This window comes from Choristoneura fumiferana, chromosome 3 (genome assembly GCF_025370935.1).
Source record: "Choristoneura fumiferana chromosome 3, NRCan_CFum_1, whole genome shotgun sequence".
Classification (NCBI taxonomy): domain Eukaryota; kingdom Metazoa; phylum Arthropoda; class Insecta; order Lepidoptera; family Tortricidae; genus Choristoneura; species Choristoneura fumiferana.
This window is the reverse complement of record NC_133474.1, coordinates 2,571,655-2,592,366: the sequence shown is the minus strand read 5'-3', so window position 1 is coordinate 2,592,366 and position 20,712 is coordinate 2,571,655. Positions and strand designations below refer to the sequence as shown.

The 20,712-nt window shown below is 39.2% G+C and overlaps 2 protein-coding genes across 5 annotated transcripts in view; both read left to right on the top strand.

The window, feature by feature from the left end:
- stai (stathmin) overlaps positions 1-13,326 on the top strand; it is a 36,633-nt gene extending 23,307 nt beyond the window's left edge. The window contains exons 2-8 of one of the 4 annotated variants that reach the window (XM_074085221.1): positions 639-716; positions 5,558-5,724; positions 6,038-6,252; positions 6,769-6,886; positions 9,195-9,335; positions 10,068-10,208; positions 10,635-13,326. In XM_074085221.1, the coding sequence (XP_073941322.1) occupies positions 639-716; positions 5,558-5,724; positions 6,038-6,252; positions 6,769-6,886; positions 9,195-9,335; positions 10,068-10,208; positions 10,635-10,709 (935 nt within the window). In that variant the 3' untranslated portion in view covers positions 10,710-13,326. The remainder of the gene's footprint in view (positions 1-638; positions 717-5,557; positions 5,725-6,037; positions 6,253-6,768; positions 6,887-9,194; positions 9,336-10,067; positions 10,209-10,634) is intronic. The other 3 variants (XM_074085222.1, XM_074085223.1, XM_074085224.1) reach the window with 3 other exon arrangements.
- Positions 13,327-15,289: 1,963 nt separating this feature from the next.
- On the top strand, positions 15,290-20,321 carry ncm (pre-mRNA-splicing factor nucampholin). The gene is made up of 5 exons (XM_074085212.1): positions 15,290-16,449; positions 17,112-17,766; positions 18,254-18,392; positions 18,751-18,856; positions 19,006-20,321. Exons 1-5 carry the CDS (start codon positions 15,411-15,413, stop codon positions 20,136-20,138), a joined length of 3,072 nt encoding a protein of 1,023 aa, XP_073941313.1. The 5' UTR covers positions 15,290-15,410; the 3' UTR covers positions 20,139-20,321.
- The last annotated feature ends 391 nt before the right edge of the window (positions 20,322-20,712 follow it).

Below are 20,712 nucleotides of genomic sequence, written 5' to 3'. Positions count from 1 at the left end.
ATTTATATATGTCGTGTCTCGATCAATACCTTCATTGTTCTGCAATTTTATTCAACAAAGAAAACAAAGCTACCGCTGTTCTTCAATGCGTCAGCGCGCACGGTATGGACAAAAACAACCTTCATAAAATAGTTCAAAATGAAGTAAATCGATATTTCATCGTTTCAGGTAGTCACGCGAGCATCGATTACAATCGATTCATTAAAAAAGACCGAATGCTCTTTAAATAAACATCAAGCCCAAGCTGACCGCTGTAATCGCTTTTCGATTGTCGCTCAGTAAAATATGGAGTTGTTCAGTTGTTGGTCATTAAAGGTCTAGGTCGTTTTTCTCAATGAATATTTGTCGCTTTCTCTGATTAAAATAAACTGCGACGTATTTTCCACCTTAGACTCTGTTAATGAAAAAGAATTGCGGACTGGGCAGTGCGCAGTATTGTTTTTCGTTAATGTTGTTGCATTGCCGTAGGGAGTAGTGCTTTCAATTTAGGTACACAATCCATCGATTTGCGCATTGCGACTCATTGTTGCACACTGTATTACATTTGACGAGTATAATATTAGCACGTGGGCTTTGTCTGCGATATGATATGACGGTGTCGCGGACTTGGGTTCCGCTAAAATTCTGTTCCTCTACAGCACACCGGCGCTCAGCACCAGTCAAGAAACCAGTGGGCAAACCAAGAACTAAGCAACCAAAGAAGGTCAAATTTATAAGTAAGTGTTGGCTGCATTACGATAGTTACAGTTGCGACACTTGCGAATATGCATTTTATTAATGATTAAGGGCTAATGATCTAATTACGTCAATCGATATTTGTGTCAAATGATAAAACCTTGCTTTAGCTTAAAATGAGGTCGGTAAGGAAGATTCTGGTACCTGATTTAAATTGTCTGGAATTGTAAATTATCCTCAGGTAATCACCTGCTTATAATTTGCAATGCGTTTAGTCTGAACTCAAACTTCTGTATGAATATGTAATTTATGTAGGTATAATAAGGGAATACCTAGAGTTCTACATAGACTATTTCCGCGAAGTGGCATATTCATAGAACCCCACATTGACTGTTGACACAAAAGGAAACACGTTTTCGATACGCCCTTGGCTCTGAATAGTTTTCGATGCGTCAACAAGTTAGGGATTACCTATTTCCTTACATTCGGATCGCACGAAAAAGAGATTCAGTAAATTTTTGATGCGCAATTCTGCTTTGGCTTTTTAGTGTAAGGTAAACGTACGAACGAGTGCTCGTCACTGTCCCAATTGTTGCCATCTTTAATTTTATGGCATTAGCAATAGAGGTGACAGCAAGGTGTCATCTATTAGGCACAGCGTGTCGAGCACGAGCACTGTACGTGTACCTACCTTATTTAGTTTGTTTTTTAGCAAGATATTATATTTTTAATGGTTATTATATTTAATATCCTTGCATTTCATATTCTTTAATATAACTTTCTTTTATGTGTTCAACTTCCTTTGGAATTCAGCATGAGTAAGATTATATTTATTGGGAAACGTCCCTATGACTCATTCGCGAGAGGGGCTGCAACCCTCATTCTAAAGGGCCTTACACACGGATGTTTCCCAAGATTTCATTAAAATGTTAATAATAAATAACGGATGATCCTGAAGTTTCCAGACAGTCACTTTCTTCATTTAAGTTTCTAAAAATTGTTTTAATGGGTAATACTTAAAGGAAGGTACTCATCTTAGCGTATAAATATGTGAACAGATAAAAAAAGCCATCCGCAAAACACGCTCTGAAGCTTGATGTTAAATGTTTTTTATGATCATGCTGCTTTATAATGCGACATAGAAATTATTAAATCCTAAATAGGCAAAGAGCTCAAGTTATTTCAACAAATCCGTTTAGTATCTCTTCGATAACCTAATAATATAAACCAAAACAGATCCTCAACTTTCATACAAAGCCCACGTAATACCCTGCACCCTAATTTCGGAGTTGAAGACAATAAGTAACGGCTTCGAGACGACAGACGACCTTGAGGATAGCGGTAATTTACGCGGCGGGAAAATTCTCCTGGCTTTTAAAATTACCACCCCTAAATTATGTCGGGAACTTAATTAAGTGGGGGATAAAAGGACGTTTAAATTGTAAAGTGTTACCGGTGGATTTTTTGAATTCATGCTAAGGGTGACAAAGGTTTAATAAATTAATTAAAGGTATTATTAATGTAACAGTATTTATACTTAGGGGCTGTTTCACCATCCATTGATTAGTGTTAACTGACGGTTAAATGTGATGCCGTCTCCGTCTATTCGAACAAAACAAATAGAGACGGCATCACATTTAACCGTCATTTAACACTAATCAATGGATGGTGAAACAGCCCCTAAGGCTCGTAAAAACATTTTCTCAAAAAGTCTACTTTCTCATATTGTATTGTTTTCCAAGAGGTAGGTACTCTTTCTCAAAATAACTGTATACCTTTACCTAACCTACTTATAGAAATGAATCCCTATTTCCCTTGGTCACGCCACAACTTGAGAATGATTTTGATATTCACTCCAAAAGTTCAAAAAAATGTGTCCCCTCTGTAACTTTTGAACCGCACGTCTAAAAAATATGAAAGAAATCACGGAAGTTAAGCTTAACAAAAACTTTCTAGGAAAATTATTTTCAACTTAATCAGTTGAGCAGTTTATCTTTTTTAAGTTTTTGTATAAAATGATTTCTAAGGCAAGGTCGGGAAATACAGAACACTGAGCATGGCCCGACATGTTTTTGATCGTTTTTTTTTGTGGTATTTTTGAGAACTCGAAATTTCAATTCAGTTGCTAGGCCTAATGGTTTACGCATGCGAAGCCGCAGGTGAAGGCTAGTACTTATTATATTTATAAACTGCCCGTCACAAACGCGTTCATTTTGGGAAAGTGCGTCTTGGATGGATCATGGAATGGAAGTGTATAATTTGTGCGTAAAATTAGGTATAAGAGCCAAAGCCAAAAACTAGGGATATCGGTAACGTTAAAAATGCAGAAACAGTCTGAAAATACGGACTGAACGAATGTGGTCAGAGAAAACATGGAAATGGTTTCAATAAATTTGAATTCTTCACTAATAGCCCCATGAAGCCGCCAGAAAAAGAATTTGCTTTTACCTACGCACGTAAAAATCTTCCAAAGAAATCTATACCGGACATGTTCGTTCATGCGAAACTTACGTTCTAAGAGGCCATAACGATTTTGAATACAGTCACTCCCACCCGCTTTTAAAAGTAACGCCGGCGTTAAGGCGCCTTTCGCTGATGCCCAGGGAGCTGTAAAGGCATCCCTTCCCCGGGTCTGTTAGAAATAGGTAAGTTTGATGTTATGCTTACGACCTTCCGTTCGATTTGCATTATGGGTTGTTGGAAAAACTGTACCTATATAGGTATGTTTTCAACCCCCGTACGTCCGATAATGCCGACTATTCCGTAATATCTTGTCGAAATTACTTCGTGCCCATATCTTTTCTGATGAGCCCTTACTTTCCCGCTTAATCAATAAACACAGTCTTGACTGACCATACTACCTTTGGTTTCAAATATCCACTTTACTATCTATAAAAGCTGCTTGGGTAAAATCAAAAAGCTGTGTTGAACTATAATAAATTGAATAGGGTAAGTGAGAGAAAATTACAAGGAGATCTGAAACTAAACGAAATTGCACAAAAAGCCTCATTTTTTCGTGCCCTCTAATTAGTTTTACTGTTACGATACGACGGCCCACAACTGTTTAAATAAAAATAACTAATCGAATTTGCCGCAGGCTGACCAATACATTTCTCAATTAATTAGTTACCTAGCTAATTGTTATTTTCCTTTTAGGAACATATTATGTAGGTAGATGGGTAGGTAGTGTACATGCAGTGGCGTAGCTAACCAAAGACCCGGGAGCAAAAAATAAACTAGGGCCCCAACTAAACTATTTCAGCTCGTTTGTTCCGTAGGTATTCCGAATGTGGGAGAAATTTTATCTAGTTCAAATTTCAATTTAAAGTCTGTAAGTCAGAGTCCGAGGGGCCCCCTGATCTTGGGGCCCCGGGGCACTGCCCTGTTTAGCCCTCCGGTAGCTACGCTACATGTGTATGTGGCGTTTCAACCAAAGATGTGCGAGGAATATGTTTTTCATGAACCAATAGAAACGATTCATTTACCTAGCCTCGCCGCCGCTAGCTAGCTAGCCGCTGTTTCCACCAGAGCGTTGCTGTGCGAAGCTAGGTAAATGAAGCGTTTCTATTGGTTTATGAAAAACATTAACGCATTCACTGCCACGCCACCTGACTTCCACAGGTTCCACATAATTATGACAGCGGCACTGGGCGATGTTCCGAAAACGCATATGTGCGTCGGTGGCAATGAATGCGTTAAATGAATCTGAATATTACTTGCTTCGTTTCCAGAAGTAGGTATAATATAAAATGATTTTATTGTATATTTTACTTTGCTATATGTTGTTAAGTGGTTATAGTGGTTTGAATTGAAGATTATCAAATTAGTCCACTTGATGAATTCTTTATTTTTCTGTATGGTTTCATTGTTATGTTTTTTATTTATGGATTTTAGCTTTCAACACGAAGCAGTAAACTGTCTTTGCATTTTAGCTTAGTACAGTTGTCCTAACTGCAAGCTATAATTTTACATCATATATCAATATATTTCCTATATGTATGCCTATTGCTCAAAATTGTACGGCTTACATACAGTACACGTACAGTACAACTGTGCCTAATACTAGTCAGTTGCGTAACAAACAGCGGGATACAGAAAGAGCTCTCAACTGCTACAACCGTTTTGTAACATTGCAGACAGAAAAATCTCTTTACAATTTCTTTGGCTTAGCGTTCTACGATTGCGAAAACCATAAAACATGTCTGACAGAATCCTGGCTGGCTACATGCCCATAACTAAGTGCAGCCAGACCCATTTGTTTCATTAATTCGTTCTCAACTTCCTACTATTTATTCAATTTGCTAAAGTTTTTAACATAGATTACCTATCTGAATAATGCTCCGGTCCGGACGAGGTGATTTAAAATTCACGTTTTTGCTCTAGCTGTTCCGCCCCTTCTTATTTATTCATCTTTGTTGCAGTCTCTGGTAATTTAATTTTCTTGAGCTCGTTTTTGTTGGGAGGCTCCTGGTTGTGTACGAAGTATTAACCCGTCTTACATGGGACCTGGTTTGAAGTCCATGAAATTAAACAAAATTATTTTGTAATGTAACTGGCAATCTTAAATGTGTTGACATAACACAATTTTATTAATATATATTTGACTGACAGCTTCTTGCCCCATTGATCGTTTTTGAAATCTTCGGCTAATTCCGCAAAATAATACCTAGGTAGCTAGCGAGTGGTAAAAAGTATTCTATTAAATAACGGTAACCGTAAAAGAAACAACGGAGAACAGGAACGTTTTCAATACAAATAATATCTGTGTGTGCGGTAGTTACATTGCTGTAATCACTTTAAGTTTCGTCTTTTAAAACTGAAACACTGATTCAATAAACTCTCGTCGGCGCTCTTATACTTACTCTTCACTTTTCCCGAACAGCTACTGAAATCCGCTGCCAGGAGATGTCAAAGGGCGGTCTGGCGTACGAAGTGATCCTCGCGGAGCCTGTCGGCGTGCCCGTGCCCCGGCGCGCGGACTCCCCAGAGAAAACACCCTCCGTCGAAGAAATACAGGAGAAGCTAAAGGCTGCCGAGGAGAGGAGACGTGTAAGTTTAGTTTGTAAAGTTGGCCTGTTTCACCACTATTATTTTTCTGTGATGCCGTATGTTTACATACTAATAAGTACTGGTTGTTAAAAAGCTCTATGCCCGTCCGTACCCAAAATCTGATGTGGTTTTGATTTGTCACTGTCATCAACATATAGATCTATAATATTACATTCAAGAACTGTAAATTTTTCCAGCTTTACGAGTTTACTAACGATCTAACGTAACGGACCGTTAACTTTGCTCATGCATCAGTGTAATATTAATACTTAAAGTCGAACTCTTTAATCATCCAATACTGCCATCGTTCCAGAGCCTCGAGGCCAGCAAAATGGCCGCCATCGCCCAGAAAATGGCAAAGATCGAAGAGGCGTCCAAGTTCCGCAGCGAACAGACCAACAACTTCATAGCCAGCACCAAGGAGGCGCTCGACGCTAAAATGGACTCGCACGAGGAAAAGCGCGAGGCTTACATCAACGAGTTGCGCGCCCGACTGAAGGACCATTTGGAGGGAGTCGAGAAGACTCGGTAAGTGATAACTGCTGGAATAGTGGGAATGGTCCCCATGCCGGTTTCGCATGGAGGCAGAAGTGTAGTACACGACTGCTGCAGCTTTGTACTCTCATACAGTAGTAGTCAAATAACTGATAATAAGAGAAATATAAATGTCAAGCGAGTGGCGCCTATATATGGGTAGAAAGCCACCTGTGTATTTACTCGTATTTTCCTAAGTCAGTCTGTGACGAGACGAAGTTATCTATTTGATCAGATAATAGGTTACAAAACAAAGTGGCCGAAACTCAACTGGGTTTAGAAGAGAAAAAAAAACACCCTCACGTTACGTCGATAACCCTAAGTGTCCGCGCCGGAGTAGGCAGTTAAGTCTCCTAAAGGGCCGGAGTGGACCTACTTGTCCTCTTTTACTATGCTGTACACTAACCGCACCCTCGTTAAAGTAACTTGGTGCAACGCATACTTAGAATAGATTGCACTTAAGTTTTGAGTGTTTTCTGGTTTGACCTGATCATTGTTCGATGTATCCAGGTTGACCCTGGAGCAGCAGACAGCAGAAGTGTATAAGGCGATCGAAGAGAAGATGAACACGGCGGCCGCGCAGCGCGACGAAAATATAAAGAAAATGCTCGAGCGTCTGCGCGAACATGTAAGTAACAAGTCAAATTATGTGCTTTGACAAAAAAACTGTCCTTTGTCCCGCAATCCCGCATCATATCCATACTAGCATAATGATTGAGGTCATTCACCCCGAGTGGCAACCAAATCCCCGATCACGGTTATTGCCCATGGTTATACGTAAACCACCGTAAACTTGATCCGCAGTACAATCTTGTCTCGGTGGTGCGTAAAAACTATCGATATTATCACGTGATATTACGATCGGTATCACAAAATTATTGACGCGTATCACAGTATCATAAAAATACTGCTAATCCTGATGTTTTGAAGTTTGCTATATAATTGTCAATAACAGTATCACTGTATCACGGTAACATTGATAGTTTAATCTAATCTGAGCCATCATTGTGCTCATTATGGAAGTCACTTGAGTATTTTTTTTTGTGAAAAGTTTATACCGGACGTCGAGCTTAAGCCGGTTATCTATAGCGTGTCCAATCCAATGAGGGCTCTCGTTTTTTGTCTCACTAGATGGCGCACTGTTGCGTGAGGTTTTTAAGTATGGCTTTCAAAGTCTGTTATTACGGGTGTAAAAACAAAGTTTAGATTAAAATCATATTTAATACACCTTAAAACCGTACCATAAAAATATCGAGCATGCCACAGTGTTACATAGTCCCCGTTTTGTTCGGAAAAAAGGGAGGACAAATGTTTCCGAAAGACAAAACTGTCTCAAACACAGACATTGCTCTGGAACGCATATTTGCCATAATTCATTTCAGATATTGCAAAATATTCACAAAAATATTCTAATTATAAATAAACCCGCGTTGCTCGCCCAAAAACTATGAGATTTGACATTTAGGAGACCTCACGCTACACTAGCGCCTCTAGCGGCGAATTCATACGCGATAGCCCTCATTGAATTGAATATATAGTCGGAAATATCTGTGCACCTTGCTCACTTCACTGGGGCGCGGTTCCCCCGCGCTACCAATCACCTCGCCCGTGTTCGCGTACAGAGTACCGGCAGCAGCGCAAGGATGCACACACGTGTGGTATTATTATTTAGTTCTAGTATTGTTAACTGATCCTCCACTTTCTTGGACGTCAAAATGTCAGGTGTACAGATATTGCCGATAACTGAATCACCGAGAATCAGCACAAATTAAATTTCCGACCAAAAGTTTTTGCTCTTTGGGCAGGTTGCTTCAAACCATCAGTTTGAGTCTTAAAAGATGTAAATTCTCTGTAATACGCAAAGAGACCTGCTGAGATCGTTTATAAACTACAATATCACTTCACTTCACGGATAGCGTGTTTTACGAGTATATTGTGCCTTCAATGTTGTTAGTAATTTCTACAAAGCACACATGACAGTAACGCGCCTCTTTCCCTTTCCTTCCCTTTTCCACAAAATATGACAGTTAATGATTACCTACGTTCGTCATAGAAAATGTGTAGCTGTGTGATCGTTTTCTTAAAAACTGTACAAAAGTTCAGATGTTATGCTGTGGGTGTAATTTGCACCTCACAAAAAGTGACTGAAAAAATGTACAGCAAAGTAGTCACTAGTGCTTTGTGGTAATTTCTAATAGTCACTAATATCAATGTTAGAAGTGCTGTGCAAATTTGAACACCTAATTTCAACGGCGTCCTACTCACAAGCGAAGTACTCCGACGTTCTTGCCCCAATTAAATTATCGAGTAAATGTACCCAGCAATTTTCCGGACACTGATTTCTTGATGAAATTAATTATCTACGAAATTTGAAAGCTCCGCTTGTAGGTATGACGCAAAAGCGATGTTTAATTTACTGTCACTTTCATTCTATCATCCGGAGACAAAGCAGAACTTGAATTTTAATTTGTTTCAAAACGAAACGTACAAATTTTGTTTGCCGATGTGCATGTGACCAATGTGTGCCTATTAAAGGAAGGTTATGCTCACTAAAGCAAAATTTTGCTGATTTGTTATCCAACTTACATAAAGTACCAAATTTCAAGTCAGTTCGACCACTGGAAGTAAGTCAAAATAAACTTCCTAGATTTGATCCAACAAACGGAACAAGTTAAATAAAAGCTTGTATAAAAAAACGCCACTAATACACACATTTCTGATACTGGCATGAGCATGAGCAATCAATCGAGGTATTCGGAGGGGTTGGCCAGGAGCACTTTGATATCATGGCAAAGCACACTTAGCATGTTGAGCTAAGAGATACGGGTTCAAAGATCGGCAAGCATACTAAACTTTAAGAAAGTGTCAAGTTCTGCTATGTCTCCACGCTGCGATCAATATCATTGTGTGAATGTCGTGGCTTGTGCGTGCGTCAGGAGGAACAGGTCCGCAAGGTCCGCTCCGGGAACCAGGAGCGCTACCAGCAGCTCGAGACTTCTATCCAGGAGAAGCTCGCTCAGGCCGAGGAGCGCCGGCTGCAGCGCGAAGCCGGCCAGCGGGAGAAACTGCGCAACCACGTAAGTGATCAATTCACCAGCCGGACTTCAGCCGAGACAACTAAACAACAAAAGAGACCAGAGGTCCGAGTTGCGGCCTTTTCGGAACATCTTCATAGGTGACTGTATTCACAACGAGGGTGCAACCCGCTCTGCTCGTCGCACGGCGTGCAGACGGAGAATGGGGTCCGTAAGTATGGGGTATCGTAAATGATTCATGCATCGTTAGCGACACTCCAGGCAAGATAACTTAATGAAGGCATGTACGAGTAGACAGGTGGAACATTGCTAGATAGATGGCCTTAGTATTGTGAGGTCCATTTGACGTTTACAGTCTTGTTTGCGATTGGCTCATTTAGTTATTTAACCGACCACCAACGTCATACAAATGTCAAAGTTGTTAAACGGATTTCACGATTACTAGCACCAACTAGCCACACAAACCCCTATCACAAACAGCAGTCATCTGAGTGAGACTGTAACAGATGCTTTAATCGGACAGTGAGAGTAAGACTAAGATATTTTGTAGAAACAAGGGTTACCTCTGGGAAAGTCGGCGGAAGAAATACGTTTCATGGCGTTTCATTTAGATGTTTTTTTTTTCTCTTAATCAAAACCTTATTTCATTTTTCAATATCTTACTTGATTCCATGTTTACTATTTTTATTGGTCATACTTATTTAATGATCCATTCATACTGATCTATCATCTCATCTTTTTTTTATTTTATTTTTTATTTCACCACCTCATCAGAGCCAAAAGCTGGCGGAAGCGCGCTCGACAGTCACAGCCAAAGTTGAGGAGATCACCAAAGATATCGAGACCAAACTGACGGCCGCTGAACAGAAGAGAGAGCAGGAACTGCAGAAGAAATTAGACTTTGTCAAGAAGGAGGTAATTAATGTGTTGGCTTAAGCTTTATGCTGTGTTGAAATTTTGAATGCCCAGTCGGTGTGACGTGCTTTCACATTGTTTAATTACTTTTTCCTGCAGGCTATTTTAAATAAATCTCTGAATAATTTGATGCACGAGCGATTTCAGGTCTTTTTTTTATTCAACAGGATGGTGGGTTTACTTCCCTTGTTACCTATCTTGTGGTTAATTCCATAACCAGTTTTTTATTTGGTTCTCTTAATCTTAAAATCTTTAGCATTTCGTAAATATCTCGAACCAAGGTCTTCCATAACTTCCTAAGCTTATTCCCAACCCAATGCAAAAAAACGTGCGTGGGATTGCACTAATGTTTATCGCCGCAGTACCAACCAAATGGAAGTCTATCGCCGTTTCGGATTCGTGGTTACCCTTTCATTATTTTTTCAGGAGCGACGTGCAGAGTTGGTGCGACAGAACAAGAGCGCACGCGCCGACACCGAGGCGGCGCCCACTTGCGGCTAAACGGCGCGCGCGCCACACGCCACACACTCAACACGGTCGCGAGAGTCACACCACATACTACAAGCTTACACATACTAATAAAAAAAAACAGATGCTACGCGAGACTTCATTTAAGTGCGCCGTTAGCCCAGTGAAAGGCATTTAGTTTAGGTTATGTATGTCCACTACATTGCACTTTTTCCTACAGAGGTCGCATTGAACTAAAACCTGCCTCGCTATCACTTGTTTTTGTTGATGGAGTTCTTTATCAAAGCCGTGATTGGGGCTTCAACAACTCTTTTACATTTTCCTCAATTGGTTCAACTGCGATGTAGTGGACAATTATGTGGAAAAAATGAGGTAGCGTGATTCTCATACAGATCGACTTGCAATATCTATTATATTTTAATGTAGACGACCACCAGGGACTGATTATCAAATGAAGTGTGAAGTTTCACTGAATTTGTGTTCCTGAGAGTGATTTTTTGGTTTATTTCAATTTTTATAATGAAATGTGCACTTGATTTTCGGTACTTCGAATTAAATATAGATAAGTTTTCAATATTTTTGATAAATATTTGTGGTTGAGTTCCAATCAGTCCCTGGTTATTTTTAAACGCACAAATTATTTTTTAGTACTGTCAAGACTGTATACCCGAAAGTGTTAATGTCAATAACTCTAAAATAGATGACACACAAAATTTCGCATTAATTTTTAAACAATGAGTACATACGTAACCAGTACGGGTAGGTGCTCTGAAATACTAGTTATTTTCTTCCGCTGACAAAGTCTTGCTCGTATCAATATGGTAGGTATAACACCTACGCCGTACTTATTGCCATCTATGTATATCTAATGGCTTGATTACTGTGATATGTCACTGCTGGTCGTACCTTTCCCTATTCACTCTCGCCTATATAACAGGCCGTGTGGGTAGACTTAACGTGTTGAGTATTGTGTGGTGTATTGGCAAGGCGTCGCAGCTATGTTCGGTGCATCCCGCTTAATATTATGACACCAATAATTCCCTCGTGGTCATGGTCACGCTTACAATAAAAATAATTTACTCAATTTTATTTTTCCATCATGGCAACATTGCTATCAGTGAAAGGCCTATAGACGTGATCTCACTCGGAGCCAACTTTTAGTATTTTAATTAGGTTTTACTAACGCATCTTAATTCGTCTTGGGAGTATTAAAAGTTGGCGAGTTTTTATAAGCGGGCAGAGCTCGGAAAATGAACTATCCCTAGTTAGTTATAGACTTATATCATTATTTTAAATGTTTATCATACGCAGCAGTATTTTTAGGAAAGTATAATATCGGTAATGTAATTTAAGTTTCTCACGTTCGTATCGTTGGTAATACATTGCGCTGACTGTCTGTATTGTATGAAATGGTTACTCGGAGAGTCGCGGGTTGATTGGCAACACCGCCGTCAACGCATAACATAACAAAGCAAAATAAATTATGCCAATATTGTAAAAAAAATTACTTTGGGGCAACAAAGAAACACAGTATTGAATTATAATCAGCTGGGGATTGAAGAGATGGTTCCAACCTATTGAGTAGGAATATATTACACTAATTAGTTTAACACGCCTTATTATTTAAGTGGCATACGTACCTAACAATTCCGTTATACGCTTTTCTGTAAGACGGTTATCTTATCATTATCACCTTTCTTCCATTATAGAAGTCGCTTTATGATCTCGAAAAAAAACAATACAAACAGTACGAATAGACGAAAGTGCCTCAGTATTTCGTAACCGGCTCGGATATCAATAGAGTGTAACATAAACTGCCTTTCATAGCGTTTTATATTTTTTTAAACGTAGGGCGAGCAATGTGCCGCGGCGAGATGAGCTAGAGACACATTTTAGACGCGACATCGTCAACGGGTGCGATTAGTATCTGGCTCTGGACTACATTCTCATTTAGAACAAAGAAATATGTCTGGCGCCATATACACATGACAAGCCAACCCATCCGTTGAGTAGCGTGGGCTGTATCTAGCTATAATGTGTTGGACACAAACAGCTTCTGTGATGTTTTTGCTCTAGTGATATACGTATCGTATCTTGGGTTAGGCCAGAATTATATCGGTATTAATACGGACCTTTTCGAAGCGTTAAGTGAGAGTAATCCTGTATTTTATAATATTTTTGCCGTTCATTTAGCGTCGGTCTTTACGTGGGATATGATATGATATGATAATAATTGTATATAATGTAATTGGTATCTCGCTTGGCGTGGAGGCTTCGGGCTTGCTTCGCTCGGTGTACCCCACAGTATGGAGGAAAGAAACTAGGTTGTAAGTTTCTAGCTTTCTCGGTAAAGACGTGAAAACCTCTGACCAAATTGCCTTGGGTATTGTGACGCCTTTTACAATCTCAAGATCGAGACGAATCATGTATAGCGATGAAACGTATAGCTTTTCATAATTATTATGTTTTCGATTTCTGCGCAATGTTGGTCACTTTCCCGTATCTAACTTGCGGTGTTATCGTCGTTTATTTTATATTTTATGTCATTAAGTGTGCTTCAGTTTGTGAGGTATATGGAAATGCTGTTCGAAGTGCAGGCAACTTTTGTAGTTTCATTGTCGTATTGAATAAAGTCATAAATACTAATAAATTAGTCTTTTACTATCAATCTCCTGACGTCCTTATTTTCTTTCAGTGCACAATAGTACATTGTGTCTTAAGGGCGGTAAATAAGGAATTACGAACGAGAGTCTATTAGAAGCCCGAAGTCGAAGACTGAGGGCTTTAATGAGTCGATGTTCGTAATTCTAGTACCGCCCGTGCGACATACAATGTTTTTCATCACATTTGCGAGTAAAATTTTATATTTGTAAAAGAAAAACTAAGATTTTTCCAAAAATTGCCGATACCGCTGACTACGCTCTTGGCAGCGCCAGCCTCCGCGCCACCCCACCCCACGTAGCATGTGCCCGACCTGCGCGCGCCGCGCTGCTGCTGGCGCTGCTGCACGCCATGCAGTATCACACTCATTTACCGACCTTGGGCTTCATGACATGAAAATTAGTACGGGCAATGATTCATTTACCGACCACGGGCTTCATGACAAGCACACATTAAGGTCGAGGGTTTTATTTGGGGGGGTTGCAACCAAAAAATCCCACTAATATTATAAATGCGAAAGTTTGTAAGTCTGTTTGTTTGTTACTTCATCACATCTAAACCACTGAACCGATTTAGGTGAAATTCGGTATACGGATAGTTAGTCCCGGAAAAGGACATAGGTAGGATAGATTTTATCCCGGAAAATTTTATATTTCCCACGGGATAGCGATAACCAAATTGTATGGGGAAGGAAATAAATCTTTGGTTGTCTTGTACTTAATGCATGTTTGTATATTAATGAAATTTATACATTTTACCTGATTATACCTAATGAAAAAAAAAACATCTACTTTCAGTGGTTGGTTGGCAGTCTCATGGAGCGGATAAGAGTTACTTTTTCATTACTCGGGAACAACACATTTTTTTTGGATGTAATATCTTATGATTATTATTCGTAGCCTATTGGTCTTTCAATAAGTATGATGTACGTGTACAAAAATTTCCATCGGTTTAAAAGTTATGGCGTATGAGCGGAATAAGCAAAACAACTCACTTTCGCATTTATAAAAAAGTATGGAACGATCGATCCACCTCAGTTTTGATAGTCAAGCAAGATAAAGTGCCATCAGCAAAAAAGGTGTAAGTATAATATTACACGAATACGAATAACATGAAATTAAAAATTAATTAATTAAATATTATAAATACACAGAGAATAAATAGGTATCAAACTATCCCAATACCAAATTTCATCCAAATCGTTTCAGCAATAACAAACTGCTATTCAGATAGACACAGATACTTTCGCATTTATAATATTATATTATTAATATAAGTATTAAGAAGGTAAGTGTAGTGGAATTATAAGGATTCAAAAAAATACAACAGCCAAGAAGAATACAACAAGAGTTAAGTCAATACCAAAACGCTGTAAAATTCAAAAAATCATATTATTGTTATCATGCAATGCGTGTCTTTGAATAAAGATTAGTCGGATGCATGCATGGAAAGAAACAAAAGTGCGATTTTCAGAAGCCCTGAGCCCCTGATTTTTCCGGCTGGTTATTTGAGAACCCGGTCTATTTAATTTAATACTTACATTTTGTACTTTACTCACATATGCTGCTGCTTGGAGAGTTATGGGATAAAGGGGATATCAGATAGTTGCATGCATTTTGATGGTTTTATATTTTTACAGTTTTCAAGTGTAATTGGCGCCAAAACCATTTTTTTTTACTTTGTCTCACAGTCGGCTAGTCTAAGACCGTGCGGCGGTGCAGCACACATGATTACACATTTATGACGAATGTAAATAATATCAAAACTAGAGAATATTTTTAAAATACCTTCACAAGGGTTTTTAAGTAGGGAACGGACATTTTAGTACTTGGTTTTAATAAATTATGCTACGTTTTGAAATATTCAATGCTCAATAAGCTAGAATCCAATGCATTGGTTCCATAGACAAAGTTATTCTCTTATTAAAAAATAAACTGTCAAAATATAAAATGGCCACGGGTTACCTCGAATGTGCGTTTCGAATTTAATTTTGTTTATCAATTCATTACTCAATAAGATTTTTATTTAATCAGATTTAATAGTGATTATAAGTAAGGTTTTTTGATACCGGAAATGGATGCAGATAAAGATCGCAAACGAAAGAAGGACAAGAATCGTGACGATGATGCTCGTAAGGAAAAAAAGTCTAAAAGGGCTCGTTCTAGGTCTCGAGAGCCAGACGACGCTAAAGACATGGATTCGAGACGCAAACGAAAACATTCCAGGTCGCCGTCCCCCGCGGTCAAGCGCGAGAAAGACGACCGAAAGCGCGAGGGGCCTAAAGAGGCTGAAGTCAAGAAAGATGTTCCTGAAAGGAAACCTAAGGATGCAGACATGTTGAACACCAGAACTGGCGGAGCTTACATTCCCCCCGCGCGCCTGCGGATGATGCAAGCACAGATCACAGACAAGTCCTCCATGGCTTACCAACGGTTAGCTTGGGAGGCTTTAAAGAAATCTATTCACGGTCACATAAACAAAATTAATGTTGGCAACATAGGCATAATAATCAAGGAGTTATTAAAAGAAAACATAGTGCGCGGGCGGGGTTTGTTATGCCGTTCTGTGATACAGGCTCAAGCAGCATCACCAACATTCACTAATGTATATGCTGCTTTAGTATCAGCTGTAAATTCTCGTTTCCCGAACATAGGTGAATTACTACTAAAAAGATTAGTTATCCAATTCAAAAGAGGTTTCAAAAGGAACGATAAACCCACTTGCATCTCGTCTGCTTCATTTATAGCGCATTTAGTTAACCAGCGAGTAGCGCATGAGATTCTTGCCTTAGAACTGCTCACGTTGTTAGTGGAGACTCCAACGGATGATTCTGTTGAGGTGGCTATTGCATTTTTGAAGGAGTGCGGTCAAAAGCTGACAGAGGTTTCTTCTAAGGGTGTTAACGCGATTTTTGAAATGCTGCGCAACATTCTACATGAAGGACAGTTGGATAAGAGAGTGCAGTACATGATTGAGGTTATGTTCCAAGTGTGGAAGGATGGGTTCAAGGACCATCCTGCGCTGATTGATGAGTTGGAGCTGGTGCCTGAAGAAGAACAGTTCACACATCTCCTAATGTTGGATGATGCTACAGACCCACAAGATATCCTGAGTAAGAAAGTTCATATTATTTTGTCTTTATGCATAAGACAATTATGTTACTACATCACTATTTATATCACTACTTATAAACAAGCCCATCAACCTGGGTCTAACATCTGGTAGTATGATGTATGGTTGTATTGCTCTGAAGATGATCTCTGGTTGAGTCGGACATGCGTCAGTGTAGTGTGGTAATGGTGATAGATGGATTTGTGTGTGTTCTTACAGTGTGGAGGTGGAGAAACTGCATGAACACGCATATTTTGCATTAACTTAGCTATCATAACGTCGCGGGTGATCAAAGAAATTCTTTTAGTTCATTTGTATCATCTTACATATAGTTTGAAGGTTCAAAATATGTGGTCTATACATGACAATAGAAGTTCTGTGATAGTATTCATAAGCCCACTTCTGATGGTACACACCAGTGTGCAGGCAACTGATGATCTTATATGTCTGTCTATTGCCAAATATCCATTTGTGAATAAACAGTATTTATGTATTTCTAGTGCATTCACAATGCAGGATTCTTGAACTGAGTACTTTACAGTGTTTGTAATTTGCTACATAATTGGGTTCATTAATGACAATATTTCTGTAGTCGAGTTTGTCATTTGGTTTAATTAATAAACATAAGGAAAATTACTAACACAATCCATTGAAAAATTTCAGATGTCTATAAACATGATGAGAAATATGAAGAAAATGAGGAGAAATACAAGACACTAAGCAAGGAGATCCTTGGGTCTGATGCAGAATCTGGTGACGAAGATGGCTCTGGTGAAAGTGGTGAAGAATCAGATGAAGAAGATGAAAATGAGGAACAAAAAGAAGTTACTATAATTGATAACACTGAGACTAACTTAGTAGCATTACGAAGGACTATATACTTGACAATCAATTCAAGTTTGGACTTTGAAGAATGTGCCCACAAATTGATGAAAATGCAGCTGAAGCCAGGACAAGAAGTTGAGCTCTGCCACATGTTTCTTGACTGCTGTGCAGAGCAAAGAACATATGAAAAGTTTTACGGTCTCCTGGCACAACGGTTTTGTAACATAAACAGAATATACATTGGGCCTTTTGAGGAGATATTCAAAGATTCTTACTCCACAGCTCACAGATTAGACACAAACAGATTAAGGAATGTTAGCAAGTTCTTTGCACACCTCCTGTTCACGGATTCCATAAGTTGGGAGGTTTTGGAGTGTGTAAAACTCAATGAAGAGGATACAACAAGTTCCAGTCGTATTTACATCAAGATTCTCTTCCAAGAACTGGCAGAATACATGGGACTGAAGAAACTGAATGACAGATTGAAAGACCCGTGAGTTTCCAACATGGGAGGTGCTACCATGCTTGTTTACACTGCTGCCCTTTTAACATTAAGCCAGTTGAGTAGAATACTGACCTTATTCATTGTGATCTTAGCATGGTGGCACCTCTGTTCTGTGTCCTTTTTTATTTATATTGTCTTTGGTAACTAGAGAATCAGATCCTATGAATCATTATAAATTAAATTTAAATGGTTAATTGGAAAATTATTCATATATGCCTAGAGAGAGAGATTTCTCTATTGCAGTGTCTCCCTCTCCCCGCTATACAACTGCAAGGTTTACGGAGTATGCAGGTCACTTCCAACTAAAGCCACTTGAGGTCTATGTTCTACAGTGGACGTCCAATGGCAGATAAATTGAAAATATCAAATAAAAGCAAAAAAAATCAAAGCAATCAATGCAGGCATTTTTGTTACTGTTTTGTCATATGCAATAACTGGCCCCTAAATTTATTCAGTTGTTTTTTTCTTTTTTTAGGACTTTGCAGGAGGCGTTCTCTGGAGTGTTCCCGAGAGACAACCCCAAGAACACCAGGTTTTCTATCAATTTCTTCACAAGTATCGGTTTGGGAGGCCTCACTGATGAATTAAGGGAGCATCTAAAGCAAATGCCAAAGGTAAACTATGCTATGATATTATCTGCCTAGATCTGTCAGAGGCCTGTTTCGAGACAAGGTGTCTCGAAATTCATCTATGCTGAGATTTTGAATTTTGGGCTTTCTAGTACAGGATGCGTTCTGCAAGTACAAGATATCAGTCCAAACCTAAAAGTGTAAATTTTCTGTTGTCAATTTGCAAAAGAGCCATGGGTCAGTGACACTGGTAAACATGGTTCATAGGAGCAAAACATCGCCATTCACCCTCAACCGAAAGGACAGAGAACAAAAAATACAGCTTTAATATTTTTTTAATTTAATTATGGCATTACAAAATCATGTCATGTATCTTGTCTAAATTATATTATGTGGTCGACAGAATGTTCCACCGGCCATAACGGAAATCAACGTGTCCAGCTCATCTAGCTCAAGTAGCTCTGATTCGGAGTCGGATTCCAGCACTTCAAGTGATTCTAGTTCCAGTGGTGAGTACAGTAGTAGTAACTAGTAGCTAAGAAAAACACATTATACATATAAGTAGGTAACTTATAACGCAACTACAAGAGGTATTTTATATTGTCAGATTTAGATGACGCAGTTACATTTGTTAAAACACAAATCTTATTAATTACAGATGAAGAAGAAAGTAATAAAGAGAAACGCAAGAAGTCTAAAAAGGATAAAAACAAAGATAAAACACCAAAAACCCCAGAAGAACCGAATAAGGATAAACCTGTAGAACGATGGGGCCATGACGGGTTCTACGACACTTACGGCCAGGACGCGCGCCGCGAGCCCCAACCACGAGATGGAGACTTCGTCAGACCAAGGGATGTGCCCCGCAGAAATGACAGAAGAAATGACGACGACCGCAGCCGAAGAAACGGGGATCGCGGTGATGACAGAAGGAACGGTGATCGCGGTGATGACAGAAGAAATGATAGGCACAGACAGTATGAAGAGACTAGATATCAAGATAGACGCGATGAGGGAAGGAGAAGTGAACGAGATGACACAGATAAACGAAGAGATCGAGATGAATCCAGAAGGTACCAAGGAGAAAGAGAAGAAGTTGATAGAAGAAGTAGTAGAGATGATGAATCCCGGAGATACCAGGATGATAGACGTAATAGAAGAAATGACAGGGATGATAGAGAGAGAAGTAACAGAGAGAGTGAAACTGATGTAGACCGACGGCACAATAGAGATGATGAGAGAAGATACGAATCCGAAGATCGCCGTAGTGAAAGAAACACAGATAAAGAACGGCGCAAAACTGATGATAGAAACAAAAATGGTGATAGAGAAGACATGTACCGCAGCAGGAAAGAAAATGATAAAGATAGAAGGGATGGAGAAGTTGCTGGTGATCGTAACAAAAACAACAGAGAAGACGATTCAGATAAAGATAGTGATTCTGAAGAAGACAGCAGAAAGAAAAAGAAGAAAGATCGCAAAAAGAAGAAGGACGATTCCAGTGAAGAAGAGGAGCACAGGCGGAAAAAGAAAGATAAGCGTAGTAAATATGAGAAAGAGAATATCGAGAAAGAATCTCGTAAAAAGCGAGAAGAGAGAAAATATGAAAGCGATTCCGAATCTGAAGACGAGAGAAGTTCAAAGAGAAGAGATCAGGAAGAAGGTTGGGACATAAGACGAGCTAGTAGTATAAGGAAAGAAACACCTGATCGTTATTGGGATAGCTATAAAGTCGACACAAGGACTGACCCAGAAAGCAGGTCCAAGAGTGACAGGAGAAAAGATCGTTAGCTACAGAATGATCGTACCGTGTTAGTACATAATCTAATTGTATTTTTAAGTAAAATCTGTCATTCAAATGGCGTCAGAACCAACACAATAATGTGGTAAGTATCCAAATCAGATTGAAAATTCTGGTTCATGGTTGAAGTTTTTTCGTAAAAGATGGGATTAGAGTAAATTATGAATTAAATGAATGTGAACAACTTGGTGTGTTGGATTTTGTAACCATATCCATTATTGTTTTACCTCTTATACATTGTCATTGGTCAGTTACCAGCTTGTTACCAGTCAGGAGGTAGGGAAGTGGACAGCATGAGCAACCTACACACACACTTCTGGCTACTACTCGCTTCTTGATATGTAACTACCAGTAATTCCGGCAGTGGCTAACTTATTGTCCATAATCATCCTTGAAACGTTCTACTGCTGCGGGCTTCTCAGAATGATAGGGCTTTGGCCGTAGTTTCCAGACCCAGCGCGGTTCGGGAACTTCGCACACACCATTGACTCGCTTCACATTTCAGCCCACAATCCATAGGTCAAACCACTATCGGTTTGTTTATACACTATATAAATTGGATTG

Bases quoted from the DNA above. Each gene is read 5' to 3' on its own strand.
- ncm (XM_074085212.1), top strand. From the start codon at position 15,411: ATGGATGCAGATAAAGATCGCAAACGAAAGAAGGACAAGAATCGTGAC. The intron at 16,450-17,111 runs GTAAGAAAGTTC...GAAAAATTTCAG, and splicing joins AGACCCACAAGATATCCTGA to ATGTCTATAAACATGATGAG. The intron at 18,857-19,005 runs GTGAGTACAGTA...TATTAATTACAG, and splicing joins AAGTGATTCTAGTTCCAGTG to ATGAAGAAGAAAGTAATAAA.